The following is a 14,899-nucleotide window of genomic DNA, read 5'->3' on the forward strand; positions in this document are numbered from 1 at the left end:
TCCCTAGACCTGTGATATGCAGAAGCCAGGCTGATCCAGACAAAATGGGCAGGTGCCAGATTTCCAGGGGCACCTCCCACAGCTAAGCAAACTTTGTTGTGTGATGCAGGCAACACCTATGTGTTTGGATGAGGTGCGCACAGCATTCACTTAGCAGCCCATTGGCTGAGTGAGGCTCCCTAAATTCCAGGAGACATGATCCGGGGGCTTCTGATCTTCATTGCTTGCTGCGCATAGTTGTAAAGCTGTAAAAGCGGAGGAAATGCAGGCGTTAAAATTGAAATAGTAACCCAGCTGTGACTCTGTTGTTACTCTGTTCAGGAGGGCAGATTTTAATTCACTTCCCAGTTGCAAATTGCACAAAGGGTTTTTCTGTCTAGTTTGGGCTTTCTGAGCTTTTCTCTATGGCCTCTTAGTTTTCCACACTCATATTATCATGGGGTTGTGGAAGAGGGATGTGGACTTTCAAGCACGCCCCACCCCCCAGTTTTTGTTTTTTTTAATTATTATATTTCGTATACCACCCTCAACTGTAGATACCAGGGCAATCCGAACTGCTGCAAACAGGTGTCTCCTAGTGTAAGTGATGCATTAATATTGCTTCCACTCCAGCAGTTTGGTCTGGAAATGCTGTCCTTCGTTTATTCTGTTTTTATGGAGCCATCCGGATAACCTACTTAAAATATAGTTGCGTTCTAGCATTGATTGTGTTCCTTCCCATGTTTTCTTTTCTCATAACTTATCCGAAGCAGTATTTAATTAGAAGCTTCCTGCTTCACAGTTCTGCCCCCTTTTTGCTACTTCCTGCTAAACACAGCGAGAGGATCACTGTTGAATAACATATATGCGTGTGTATGTCTGTGTTTATATCCACAAAACACAGCTCACTTTCCAGGCTGAAAGCCCCTCTGGCATAGCAGGGGGTGGTCAGAGTTGTTTTTCTGTCAGTTTTGAAAGGGGCTCCTACTCTAAGCTGGCTGGAGCCCTAAACTCATTTCAGGTGTTTGGGGCCTGCAACAAAATGTTGCAGTGCATTCTCTTTGTATGCCCAACCTTTCAAGGTATAGTGTGACTTTCTCAGGGTGACATTGCTGCATGGCTAAGCTGTTTGAACCCTAGCCTTTCTGACCCAAGCTGATACACTTTACTTAATCCACTGCACCACTCTGGATTGACTTGAGAGGAGTGAATTAATTAACAAAACTCCCATCAGCAATGGAGCCAAAGCTTTCAGCAGGCTGTATCCAATGCTAGCTGTGCTCAGGGCAGAGCCACTCAATTTAATGGACAGGACTAGCAGGCTCATTAAATTTCAGTGGCTTTATTCTGAATAAAACTAGCACTGCATACAACCCAAAATACTGTTTTCCAGGCCTGCTCAGTTTTTACAGCTTATCACTGTGTTTTAGCATCGTTGTAAGCCACTCAGGGATCTTTGTTTTTGGATGTAAACAAGAATAAATGTGAATGAATGGGGAAATGTGCTTGCTTTTTTTGTTGAGGGTTCATCTTGAGCTTAAGGCTGTGGCTGCATCTACACAGCTACAAAAAGCACTCTGAAAATGCTCTGGGTGGGGAGAAACGTTTTAAACCTCACAATGGAAAATTTCATAGAGTTCCGATTTCAGCTCTGCAGCACCATCTGGCATCACAGTGTTATAATGCATTTATAGCGGTTTATTTTTACTAATGTAGCTGAATCCTAGGACATCCCCCCTGTTCCTCTTTCAGAAAATTCGTTCCAAGATTGAACTAGAAGTTCGCAATCTGCCGGATGAATTGTCCCTCTCATTCAATGCCACCTGCCTGAACAACGAAGTCATTCCTGGAGTTAAGTCCTGCGTTGGCCTTAAGATTGGAGACACGGTGAGTAAGAACTGCAAGGGGCTGGGGTAGGAGGACCACTTCTTCATGTCCCTCATTCAAAGGGAATCCAAAACCTCCACCAGCAGTCTTAAGAAGGTTCACAGCAAAGAAGCAGAGGCACAAGGAAAGTGTCAGCCGAATGTGCAAGTAATATTTCTGCCTTCATCATAAACCTTTTGTGTAGAGGGTGTTTTTTTTATGGGTTAAAATTTGGGAGGCAGAGGGCCTCAAAAGTTAAAAAGTAAGGGACCATGTGTCTGCAGATTTGTATTCAGTAGCATCGAGCACCCCTTTCCTTCGGGACATGGGTGGCGCTGTGGTCTAAACCACTGAGCCTCTTGGGCTTGCCAATCAGAAGGTTGGTGGTTTGAATTCCCGTGAAGGGTGAGCTCCCGTTGCTGTGTCCCAGCTCCTGCCAACCTAGCACTTTGAAAGCACGTCAGTGTAAGTAGATAAATAGGTACCGCTGTAGCAGGAAGGTAAATGGTGTTCCATGCACTCTGGGTTTCTGTCACGGTGTCCTGTTGCACCAGAAGCGGTTTAGTCCTGCTGGCCACATGACCCGGAAAGCTGTCTGTGGACAAATGCCCGCTCCCTTGGCCTGAAAGTGAGATGAGCGCTGCAACCCCATAGTCGCCTTTGACTGGACTTAACCGTCCAGGGGTCCTATACCTTTTAATTTTTTTACCCCTGCTAAAATGATCTGATTTACTACACTTCCTTCCCCAAGACTAAAAACAGACCTGTCCTCAGTCACTCTCCATTCACTACAGTGAATCACCATGTTTGCCACTGCTGCAAAAAGAACAAGAGGTTATCTACAGAATTGCCTATTGGATGCAAAAAAAACCCAAAAACAAAACCCAGCTCCCACTGTATAATGATACTCTTTGTTCAGTAAACGGAGAGAATTTAAAACAGTTTCATGAAACGGCACTTAACGGAACTCTTAGAAACAGAAGCAGTTGCGTGGCTATACCCGCCCCCTCCCACAAATGGAATAAATAAAGACACGGACACCAGAACTTAGGTTAATGGGTGAAAAATGGCCACAACTTTATTGATTACAGGTAAGAGCGGTATTGGCCTTAGGCATTGGCCCTAACAGACTATCCGGTCTAACCGGGAAGGGTTAAGCACCAACAGGGGGAGCCCCCGAGATACACATCCCTGGGCACTCCCTGAGGGGTTACCGCTTAGGGGCGCGCTTTAGGCCCTAGCCTCCATAGGTTTCGGACGAGGCGACGCCCCCCCGGAGTCCATTAACGAACCACCCTTCAAGAATTGGGGGAGGTGATGGCGATCCTCCCCCCGACCTCATTTGCATAACAATACCCCGGCCAATGCCTAACCGCCGAAACCAAGGAGTTGTGACGTTTGCTACGAGGTAGGCGAAAAAACCAAGTGGCTTCAAAATTCAGCCAATTAGCCAAATGGAAAAACTCCTACCAGGCCCCTTGCGGCGACCAGCCGAAGCCCATAGCAAGGTCCGAAAGCACACCTAAAGGGCGGGTGGGTGGGAAACCGCGGCTGCTGTAGAGAGAGGAAAGGGGGAGCTTGGGCTGCCCTGACCTTAAGTGCCCTCAGGTAGGGTGTTTGCCCTATACTGCGATTTCTAAGAGCTGCCTTAAGTGGAGAGCTGTGGTCTTTCCCCCCCCACCCAAGAAATGGACTGAGATTCTCCCCAGTTACTGAGCAAGAGAATGTCATCGCAACTCATTGCAACATTGCGAATGGGCAGCTTTGGTACGAATTGGGCAATTCCACCTCCAGGCTGTGAGAGATAGGTTATTAAAAGCACAGAATCCGAGCGGTTGGGTTTTTTTTAAAAATGGTGTTTCCTTGAAGGATGTGAGGGCAGTTCCGGGTGTCTTGCTCTTTCCAGGTGAGCTTCAGCATTGAAGCAAAGGTGCGTGGCTGCCCCGCGGAACCGCAGAAGACTTTCACCATCAAGCCGGTGGGCTTTGAGGACAGCCTGACGGTGGAGGTGAACTTCGACTGCGACTGCGGTTGCCAAAGGTATGCCAAGCCGGACAGCGAGATCTGCAGCAACGGCAACGGCACCTTTGAATGCGGCATATGCCGCTGCCACCCGGGCCGCCTGGGCACCCAGTGCGAGTGCTCCGAGGAGGAATACAGCCCCTCGCAGCAGGATAACTGCAGCCCCCGCCAGGGGCAGCCTGCTTGCAACCAGCGGGGAGAATGCATCTGTGGCCAGTGCGTCTGCTACAGCAGTGATTTCGGCAAGATCTCCGGCAAGTACTGTGAATGCGATGACTTCTCCTGCGTCCGGTTCAAGGGCGAGCTGTGCTCTGGTAAGTGGGGAAATGTCTGCAGGGGGCTTGGAACTGGGCTTTCGAGAACTTGGTGCAGTTTGAAACGAAGGGGCTCACGCTGCGTTCCGTTCGTCCCCTTCTCTGATCAAGCAGACTCGCGGAAGTTGTAGCCCCAAACATCTGGCTGCTTGGGTGGGGGGCTGTTGGCGCACCATAGGAATGGATGGCGCTCTCAAAACACTGCCGGCTCGCTCTCAAACGTTTTGTGTCTAGCCGGAAAGGTTCGGTTTCCTCCTCTGATTTTGCAGAGGAAGCTCTGCGCCCATTTGCAATGTCCCACTTTTGAATCGATCCGAGATTATGTTGCAGAAAGAGCAGTACCTTTTTAAAGGCATGTGCAGAGGCGTAGCATTGGGGGGGGGGCAGGGGCGGGACAGGGAGGCCATGGCCCCATTTTTGAGGGAGTGGTACCTACTCACAAGTCAATAGTCAATACAGTGGTGTCTCGGGTTACATACGCTTCAGGTTACATAAGCTTCAGGATACAAACTCCGCTAACCCAGAAATAGTACCTCAGGTTAAGAACTTTGCTTCAGGATGAGAACAGAAATAGTGCTCTGGCAGCGCAGCGGCAACAGGAGGCCCCATTAGCTAAAGTGCTGCTTCAGGTTAAGAACAGTTTCAGGTTAAGAACAGACCTCCGGAACGAATTAAGTACTTAACCCGAGGTACCACTGTAGTAACAAAAACTAATCCATTCAAAACTATGTATTCTGTGAAGAATTACAAACTCAAGTAGAAATTATAAACTCAAACTCATAAAGATATGTATAACACAATAATCCATTACAAAGATTTTCTCTTGTTCACTCGACAATAATGTTGATCAAAGCTCAAGATACACGTTGATCTACCCACAAGTTGTTATCCCTGAGAAACGTAGAAAATAACAGGATATATTTATCCAAAAGTCTTCAAACTTCCACAACCTTTTAAAAATTAGCTGATGAAGGTGAATACATCGAAACAGGGCCCTGTTCCTGGCTTCTAATCTATAACTGACTTCTGACTTCTGCTCTGTGGTTGAAACTGAGTCTCCATCTCCAAGCCGAGAAATTATAAGGATCAACATTATTGTTGAGTGAAAAAGAGAAAATCTTTGTAACGAATTATTGTGTTATACATATCTTTATGAGTTTGAGTTTGTAATCTCTACTTGAGTTTGTAATTCTTGTCAGAATACATACTTTGGAATGGATTAGTTTTTGTTACTATTGAGACTATTGACTTGTGAGTAGGGACCACTCCCACTATTGAAACTCACATTGGCCTGAGTTCTTGGTGTGCTTTTTTCTTGGTATATTTAATAACAAGAACTCCAACTTATTTAACACATTTTTGAGGGGGCACAATCAGACGCCCCCACAACAGGCAGAGGCAGGTTGGTCTAGTGGTCAGGTGGATGGAGTCAGCAGGTGAGGGGCCTGTTGGAGGTGGGCGCCGTTCACCCTCCATGTGGGCTCCACACAGCCACCCCCCCCGGCGTGTGCCCCCACCCCAGCTCCCCAGTCCATTGGGTGTGGGGGGAACCACACTTGCTCCATCTCGGGTACCGGCAAACCACGCTATGCCACTGGGCATGTGCCCTGGTTCCTTTTCCTTCAGAGAATAATTAATTATTGATTTTTATCAACTTGCATCCAACAGTCAATGTTTTTTTTAAAGAGGTTTGTAGCTTTGGGCACACATCTCAAACACAGTGCCAACTGAAGTCTTTCTAACAATAATCAATGCATAGAACCAGCCAGCGCTGGACAGAAATAAAGGTGTTCCTGAGGAACAGCACACCCTCCTTCCCTTCCTAAGTGGTGTATCTGCTAGTCCTTGGCTCCTTTCCTTTAGGACGAGGCCCCAAATGGCAAAGATTTAATTGTAGCTGAACTTTGATGTGGGAAAAGTACTCACATACTTACTCTGTGAGGTCTGCCAGAAAATCAGTTTCTTGCTGATCTATGTTAAGCAGATTACCCTGTCCAAGAGAGTTATTTGGGATACGGGAGGGGGAAAAGGGGAAAACATGGGGTTTGGATCTTGGAAGGGATTAAGAAATAAGTGCACTATTGTTCTCACTTCTGAAAGGGGACCTGGAAGCTCCTGCCTGAAAGATAGATCATACTGATAGATAGATACTGAAAGATAGATCATAATGACCTTTGAGGACTTTGTTTTAGCTATACATAGTAGTTTTAATTCTGTTAACGTTAAATTGGTTTTTATTCTTATTTTTCCTATGTTGTTAGCTGTTTCCATTTTTATCTGTAAGCCACCTTGAGTGTTCCCATCAGAGAAAAAGGCGGGATATAAGTAATTACTATAATAACTATATTTAGCGGTGCCTCGCAAGACGAAAAGAATCCGTTCCGCGAGTCTTTTCGTCTTGCGATTTTTTCGTCTTGCGAAGCAAGCCCATTAGCGGATTAGCGCTATTAGTGCTATTGACAGTTTAAGGGCTATTAATGCCTATTAAAGGCTTAAGGGATTAGCGGTTTTGCTGCTAAAATGCTATTAGCAGCTTAGCGCTTCAGAAAAAGGGGTTTTGGAGTGAAAAAAAAACTCAAAAATTTTCGTCAATTTTCATCTTGCGAAGCAAGCCCATAGGGAAATTCGTCTTGCGAAGCGCCTCTGCAAACGGAAAACCCTTTCGTTTTGCGGGTTTTCCGTCTTGCGAGGCATTCGTCTTGCGGGGCACCACTGTATACATAGGCAACAGAAACACACACATACAGAACTTCTTGTATTTTGCCATAGGCGGTAGCATTCAAAAAGTAATAACATTTTTATTCGAGCATTTGGTGTTCACACGATAGCAAGCTCGTGGGTTACACAAAACTCTTATTCAGGCAGGGACCGAATTTGTTTACCTCCTCAAATAAGATTTCTGTGCAAGTGGAATGCTTGATGTGGAAAGGGAGGGTGCCAGTTCAGCAGTGCTTCCTGGTCTGTGCTTGTAATTTATGACTTCTTGATCCAGACTTTGATTATGTCTGCTTCCCTGAAGGAGGAAAGGGCTGCTTGGGTGTGCCTTTCTTTTTAGTTACAGGATTCAGGGTGGCTGTGTGGGTGACTCAATGTGATAAGGACTGGTGGGGAAAGGGGCAACTGTTGTGGTTGTGTGAGCTGGGAGAATCATCCTTGCTCCTTGCACAGAGCAGCAGCAGCGCATTCCGTTCCATATGAGTTTCTGTGTGTGTTGTGAAATACAACAAACATTGTGCAATGCGTCCGTTTGAGATGTTTATAGCCCATTGATAAAGCAGGCATGCCATTCATTGCGTAAGCCGCTGTGATTCTTTTAGGAGAATACTGACCTTTGATACTCCATTCAGAGGATATCGTAGTAGAAACAAGACGCTCACACAAAGCATGGTTTGGCCCTGAATCCACCACTGAATTGGGAGATAATGTAGCCAAGCCTTCTCCTGCCCATCGCTAAAAGGCTGAGAGGAAACAAGAGGTGGGAAGCCACAGCAGCCTTGAATCTCACTTGGAGATGAGTGAATCTGTCAGTGTTGGTTTTCCCTTGGTTTATCATTTTTCCTATCTTAAGTTCTCCACATTTCCAGGTTAGGTCTGCGATTGAAATGAAAAGTACCCATGAAAATTCATCAGCATTTTAGTGTGAATTTCTCCGCTGGTATACACTTTCCGTACACAGTTTTGCCTCATCCGCACACTTCCGCAAAGCCGTTTTCCCTAAGGCAGCACATTTTTGTAGGTTGCGTTCGCTAATTTATGCATTGCCATGCACATGTTGTTGCAGTATGTGCTTGTTATCGATTGTACAACTGAGAGAATTTGGAAGACTGGCTGTGTTTCAGTTCATGTATGTTTTTCAAAAAGCATGGCTTGGCCCAAGCTCATTTCTAAACGTGAACTGAATTGAATTCCCCCAATCCCTCCTTCTTCTTTGGTGATCACTCGTAGCCGAGTAAGATTGTCTTCCATAAACACGGTTTAAATAATGAGTCCGTAAGTGACTGTGGAGGCCAATTCTGGATCCACACATCCTTCCACAGTGGGGACATTGGTTCCCAGGTGGTTGTTGGTCAATGTGTGGATTTGCCAAGCATGCCTTCCTCTTAGCACGTTTCTCCCTTTTGTCCTGAGTTTGAGTGTCTTCAAAGCCCATGACACCTTTGGTAAAGGCTGTTCTCACAGGTCAGTGTTTCCCACTTGTCGGTGTTTATACTACATTTTTTTAGATTTGCCTTGAGACAGTCTTTAAACCTCTTTTGTTGACCACCAGCATTACGCTTTCCATTTTTAAGTTTGGACTAGAGTAGTTGCTTTGGAAGACAATAGTCAGGCATTCGCACAACGTGACCAGTCCAACGAAGTTGATGTTCAAGAATCATTGCTTCAACACTGCTGATCTTTGCTTCATCCAGTACACTGATAATAGTTTGCCTGTCTTCCCAAGTGATGTGTAAGATTTTTCGGAGACACCGTTGATGGAATCTTTCGAGAAGCCTGTTGCCATAGAACAGGCATGTTCAACCGGTCAATCGCAATCGTGGGGCATCCCTGGTTGATTGCATTGATTCCCCCCCCCCCCAAAAAAAAAATTCTCAACAACTTTGGTCAATCCACTGGGTAGATCACTGCCAGTTTTTTTATAGTGGGAGTAGAACGCAGTCTCTTGGGAGCTGGACATGCCTGCCATAGAGCACCCTCAGGCTTCAACATGGCAGCACTCACAGAGGGAGAGGAAAATACCCATTTTGCCCAGAGGCATTTCCTGATGGCGTGCTGCAGTGCCGCATGATAGGCAAAGGTGTCAGGAGTGCGTACAGGAGCCAGGCCCTGTGACGAGTAGGGCTTCGCAGGACTGGGGCCTTCCTAAGTTTGTTCTGGAGAGGCAAGGCGTGGCCGTACAGGTGAGGCCAGTTGGTAACTCACAGCACCTGGTGGCAAGAGCCGGGAAGGGATATAAGGTCAGAAATTCCCTTTGGTTCTTTGCCACAGCAACACGCTCCCTGCCTTGCTGAGTTTGGCTCCTTGCTTCCTGATCTTCGGACCTCGGCTCCTTGACTCCTTGCTTCTCGACCCTCAGACCCTTGACTTTGTGATTCCCTGCTTCTTGACCCTCGGACCCCTGGCTTCTGGACTCTCATTCCTGCTCCCACCCCGCCATCTTGCCCCCGGTCCTGGCGTCCTCAGCCGGGACTTCAATTGCCCGTAGTCTGGACTGTGACAAAAGGAAGCTGCCATCAGGTTGAGCACACAAACCAGGTCACAAATTTCAACATTTCCGGAATGGGAAATGTGGATGCTGAGCATGGTTGCTCCCACTTCTTAATGGACCTTGTTCCTGTACTGCTGACCAGTGGCACACCTCGGGGGTCTCAAATTTCAGCGGACGCTTAAAACTGGCACCCTCTGCCTCTCGTCTTCCACTCTACATCATAGTTGTGACGCCCCACCTGTCGCGCCCCTGAGGCTCTGCGCCCGGTGCGACCAAACCGGCCACGCTCCCCTGAATTTGCCTCTGCGTTCACAGTAGCCTGACGACCAGAAATGAAGCAGGTGGCGATTTTCCTAGTATGGGAATAGGGTTTTTATAAAACACACTGTCATCACATGCATTTATTTGTGCCTCGAGGCTGCAGTTAAGGCGTTGGAGCGAGACTGGTTTTTGTTAATTATTTAAAAAAGCACAGACCTAACCCAGGGACGTGGATTTCGGCATGTAAAAGTGAAAACTAGATAGATTTGCTATGGCTCCCAATTCCTTTTCTGTTCTTGTTGTTCTTTCCTCCACAAGCCTCGTCCTCTTCAGCAACGTTTGACTGGGTCATTGTCTCCCAGTTCATTCCATCGGAGTAATTAATTCTAAAGCGAGTGACAAACACGCACGGCCTGTTCTCTCAGTTGGCATGTGTTTTCCTCAGTGTCACTAGAGACTCCTGCCTCCCAAACCAGCTGCTCCTTCTCCCCCCACCAGCCCAGCCGTGATTCACTTGAGTTTCTCATTAACCAGTCTTCATAGTTAGCAGAGGGTCTGCAGGTTGCCGCCTGCCCACTGTCCCAGGAGTGCGTGGGCAGAGCTGGGCACCTCAGAGAAAACATTTCCTCTGAATATTTCCACGGCAGCCTTTCGTGGGGGCTCCAGATTGGAGCGTGCGCCGCCCACACAACTAATGGTCTAACTGCATCAGTGGTTTAGCAAGGTCAGCACCTACCTGGGTGGGAATTAAATGTAAGCACAGGCCTTGGTGTCTGGCAACTGTGAGGTAAATTATTAAGAGTATACCCTCTGTTGCCTTGGCAACCCAGGGAGAATATCTGCGCCAGCTGATACTAATTTTTTCTTTAAAAAATATAACTTTATTGAATACAGTGGTACCTCAGGTTACATACACTTCAGGTTACAGACTCCACTAACTCAGAAATAGTACCTTGGGTTAAGAACTTTGCTTCACGAGGAGAACAGAAATTGTGCTCCGGTGGCGCAGTGGCAGCAGGAGGCCCCATTAGCTAAAGTGGGCTTCAGGTTATGAACAGTTTCAGGTTAAGAACGGACCTCTAGAATGAATTAAGTTCTTAACCCGAGGTACCACTGTAATACAATTAAATTTCCAGACATATCTGCAAAGACACAATTATTTACATATTTGCCAAACATAAACTGTAGAAGAAAATAAAAAGTAAGAAGAAATGAAAAAAGAAGAAAGAAAAAGAGAAAAGAAGAGGAAAAGAAAGAAAATGCTGTTTTCCATAAATAGTAATTCCAGAATTACCCTAACACATGTTATAAAATACAAATCTTGATTAAAATATCACCACCTAAACCACACTTCTTTTGGTGGCAGTAGAGCAATAAGAACGGCAATGGGGCATTTGAGCCAGTAAGCGCCACTGCCACCCTACCCACCCCCTGGGACCACAACACTGCTGCCTATGTTGGTTAACCTGGCCCCCAGCCCTGCCAATGAGTCCTCTGACCACGGGATATCGCCAGCCAGTTAAGCCAACCAGACTATAGCAGCAGTAGTTAGGGATGTTGGGTAATTCGTACACATACTTTCAAGCATGTATTTGCTGTAACTTTTGGAGAAAAGGCAATAATAATAATAATAATAATAATAATAATAATAATAATAATAATAATAATAAAATAATAATAATAATAATTCTATACTGCCCTTCGTCTGAGAATCACTTGGTGGTTTTACAATATAAGTGGAAGCTGAATTCTGAGTCTATGGCCACAACCTGCACTTCTCATGTGCTGCGTCAGAATTGTAGCACACGGACAGCTCCGATTCTTACCTCCTGTATTGCAGGCAAGGGTGTCAAAAGAAATTTTGCAGACCTCATGCACTATTTTTGCTCCGTCCCAATGAATGAATGGGTGAATCCTTATTTGCGTCAGCCATCGGCCATAGCAATAAAACAACAATACGATGTGGAAAGAATAGAAATAATAAGTCAATTACATAAAATACATTTTTGGGTTTTAAATCAATAGTCAAAAAGTGGCTCGCTTCTCGGCCTTTTGGCTAAGATCAAGTGTAGTAAGTATCTGCTCTGTCTTAATGTGCACTCTGCTTTGACAGGTATGGGGTTTTTGCTTTTTGTTTTGGTTGGGGAGAAAGAGGGGTGAGAGTCGGTAACTTGAATGCTAAAACTGTTCCCTTGCAGCACACACGTTGTGCTCTCTGGTAAAGGCCTCCTGCGCCCCACCCCTCCTGTTTAATTTGGACTCCAGTACTGGAACATGAGGGACGTGGGTGGCGCTGTGGGTTAAACCACAGAGCCTAGGACTTGCCTATCAGAAGGTCGGTGGTTCAAATCCCCGCAACGGGGTGAGCTCCTGTTGCTCGGTCCCTGCTCCTGCCAACCTAGCAGCTCAAAAGTATGTCAAAGTACAAGTAGATAAATAGGTACCGCTCCGACGGGAAGGTAAATGGTGTTTCCGTGCACTGCTCTGGTTCGCCAGAAGCAGCTTAGTCATGCTGGCCACATGACCCAGAAGTTGTACGCCGGCTCCCTCGGCCAATAAAGCAAGATGAGCGCCGCAACCCCAGAGTCGGCCACGACTGGACCTAATGGTCAGGGGTCCCTTTACCTTTACTATCTTTAAGAACAGACCTTCCAAGTACAGTGGAACCTTGGTTTTCAAACATAATCCGTTCTGGAAGACAGTTCAACTTCCGAAACATTTGAAAACTGAAAGTGGAAGCCTCAATGCAATAGGGAAACTCAGCTGTACGCCGGCTCCCTCGGCCAATAAAGTGAGATGAGTGCCACAACCCCAGAGTTGACCACGACTGGACCTAACGGTCAGGGGTCCCTTTACCTTTTTACTGGAACATAAGTCGCATTGTGATTTGCCTGCAGGTCATGGGGAATGCGTCTGTGGCGACTGCGCGTGTGACCCCGACTGGACGGGAGCCTACTGCAACTGCACCACCCGGACCGACACCTGCATGTCTAGCAACGGGCTGGTATGCAGCGGACAAGGCCGCGGCTACTGTGCCTGTGGGAAATGCGTCTGCACCCAGCCTGGCTCTTACGGAGACACCTGTGAGAAGTGCCCAACCTGCCCCGATGCCTGCACTATCAAGAAGTGAGCAAGAGGGAGCTGTGATTGTGTGTGTGTGTGTGTGTATGTGTGCGCCAGTTGTCTGTCGTTTCTCAAAACACAAAAACATAGCAGGAGGCACAGTCCCCCAGGTATTTGAGTAGACTTGTAAATAGGTACAGTATCTGTGCTTTCTCTCAGAAATGAATTACAGTGGTGCCTCGCAAGACGAAAAGAATCTGTTCCGTGAGTCTCTTCGTCTAGCGTTTTTTTCGTCTTGCGAAGCAAGCCCATTAGCGGATTAGTGCTATTAGCAGTTTAGCGGCTATTAGCGGCTATTAAAGGCTTAAGGGATTAGCGGATTAGCTGCTAAAAGGCTATTAGCAGCTTAGTGCCTTAGAAAAAGGGGGTGGGGAGCGGGGGAAAAACCCCAGGAATCGCAAGACATTTTCATCTTGCGAAGCAAGCCCATAGCAAATTCATTTTGCGAAGCACCTCCAAAACGGAAAACCCTTTCGTCTAGCGGGTTTTCCGTCTTGCGAGGCATTCGTCTTGCGGGGCACCACTGTACTAGTTTCCATAAATCTCTCTGGGTGTTTTGTTTTGTTTTTTCAAAGAGAGTGTAGAGTTTTCTTGGAGTCTATGTGTACATGCTTTAGTCTCTTGTTCCAGTAGTCATATTGCCTTTAAGATACATAATGCATATTGCTGGATCCTTGCCAATTCACTGGCTGGGTTATCACATAGGGCTATGCTAAATCGTGGCTTGGGTGGATTTGAATTTGACGTGTAGAATATTAGGGTGCAAGGTCGCATTCTTAACTCTGATGATGATGATGATATTATTATTATTAATACTACTACTACTACTAATAATAATAATAATATACCCTGCCCATCTGGTTGGGTTTCCCCAGCCACTCTGGGCAGCTCCCAACCGAATATTAAAAACACAACACAGCATTAAACATTAAAAACTTTCCTATTTGCTATGCCACTCAATTTGAACGGGCCTTTGCTGGAACAGCAAAGTACAAGATTCAGGAAGACCAAAATTTTAATAAGAAATAGGGGAAATTTATAACTTAAAGACCATTGTGAACAGTTAAATTCGTTAGTAGGATTGGAACAGCACTTGTTGTTTTAGGTTGATGCTGGACATAATGGGAAGAGGTAAAGGGTTTGGATTATCATAAAAGATGTGGGAGGAACAGATTAATAATAGAACCAACATAGGAGAGGACGAAAGTCCAGGAGATTCCTTGGAATCTTGATTTTTTATGATTTATGTTTGATACATCTCCGTAAAATTTTAAGTTGAAAAATCAAATAAATAAATAAATTTTAAAAACAACAACAAAGTACAGTCATACCTTGGAAGTCGAACAGCTTAGTTCTTGAATGTTTTGGCTCCTGAGCATCGCAAACCCGGAAGTGACTCTTCCAGTTTTCAAACATTCTTTTGGAAGCCAAATATCCGACGGGGCTTCCACAGCTTCCAGTTGGCTGCAGGAGCTGTGCTTTGATTTCCAAACGTTTTGGAAGTCGAACGGACTTCCGGAACAGATTCCGTTCGACTTCCGAGTTTGAAAAGTTGACAAAAAAAAAAGGGGGGGGAGCAAGGGGCATGTAAAAGCTTTAATCAACCCTTCGTTCTTACCCACTCATCCTGAGATTTCATTCCTTCTCATGAATACCCTGAGAAGCAGCCTAAAACCCTGAAATATTATTCATAATTGCTATTTATAAATTCTTACATTTTTCTAGGCACACTGCAAATACTCCATTTTCAGATCAAGTCTGTGGCTGCAGGCCTAACAGTCTAGCCAATATGACACAGGAGGAATGGAGAGGGAGCAAGAAATGAGCTTAACTTGGGTGCCAGTTGTTAAAGTGGCATTGTAGTTCTTCTGATGACTGGCTGAAAAAAGGAGACAGTTCAGGGAGGAGCCCAACGAATGAAGCATGTTCCACTTCCCCACCTCTCCCTCTGCTGCAGTTGGGTAGGACTGTGGCTAACAGAGTGACGGTTCAGGAATAGTTAAAGGGCAGCTGGGCGAGGCTGATGGAGTGGACTGTACTGTCTCGCTCCTCTGTCAGAAGCGGCCACTGGGTCACACCCTGAGACATGTTGACCCCAAAAGGTGTGTCGTACTCTGGGAGGAAGGAC

At 46.1% G+C, this 14,899-nt stretch overlaps 1 protein-coding gene across 1 annotated transcript in view; it reads left to right on the top strand.

Annotated features, from left to right (window-relative positions):
* ITGB3 (integrin subunit beta 3) overlaps window positions 1–14,899 on the top strand; it is a 63,835-nt gene that overhangs the window by 39,157 nt on the left and 9,779 nt on the right. Inside the window, exons 9-11 of the mRNA XM_083407647.1 lie at window positions 1,732–1,866; window positions 3,752–4,181; window positions 12,546–12,774. Coding sequence (XP_083263773.1) covers window positions 1,732–1,866; window positions 3,752–4,181; window positions 12,546–12,774 — 794 coding nt within the window. The remainder of the gene's footprint in view (window positions 1–1,731; window positions 1,867–3,751; window positions 4,182–12,545; window positions 12,775–14,899) is intronic.

The sequence above is a fragment of the Podarcis tiliguerta genome, assembly GCF_965153285.1.
Source record: "Podarcis tiliguerta genome assembly, chromosome: 13".
NCBI classification, from domain to species: Eukaryota; Metazoa; Chordata; class Lepidosauria; order Squamata; family Lacertidae; genus Podarcis; species Podarcis tiliguerta.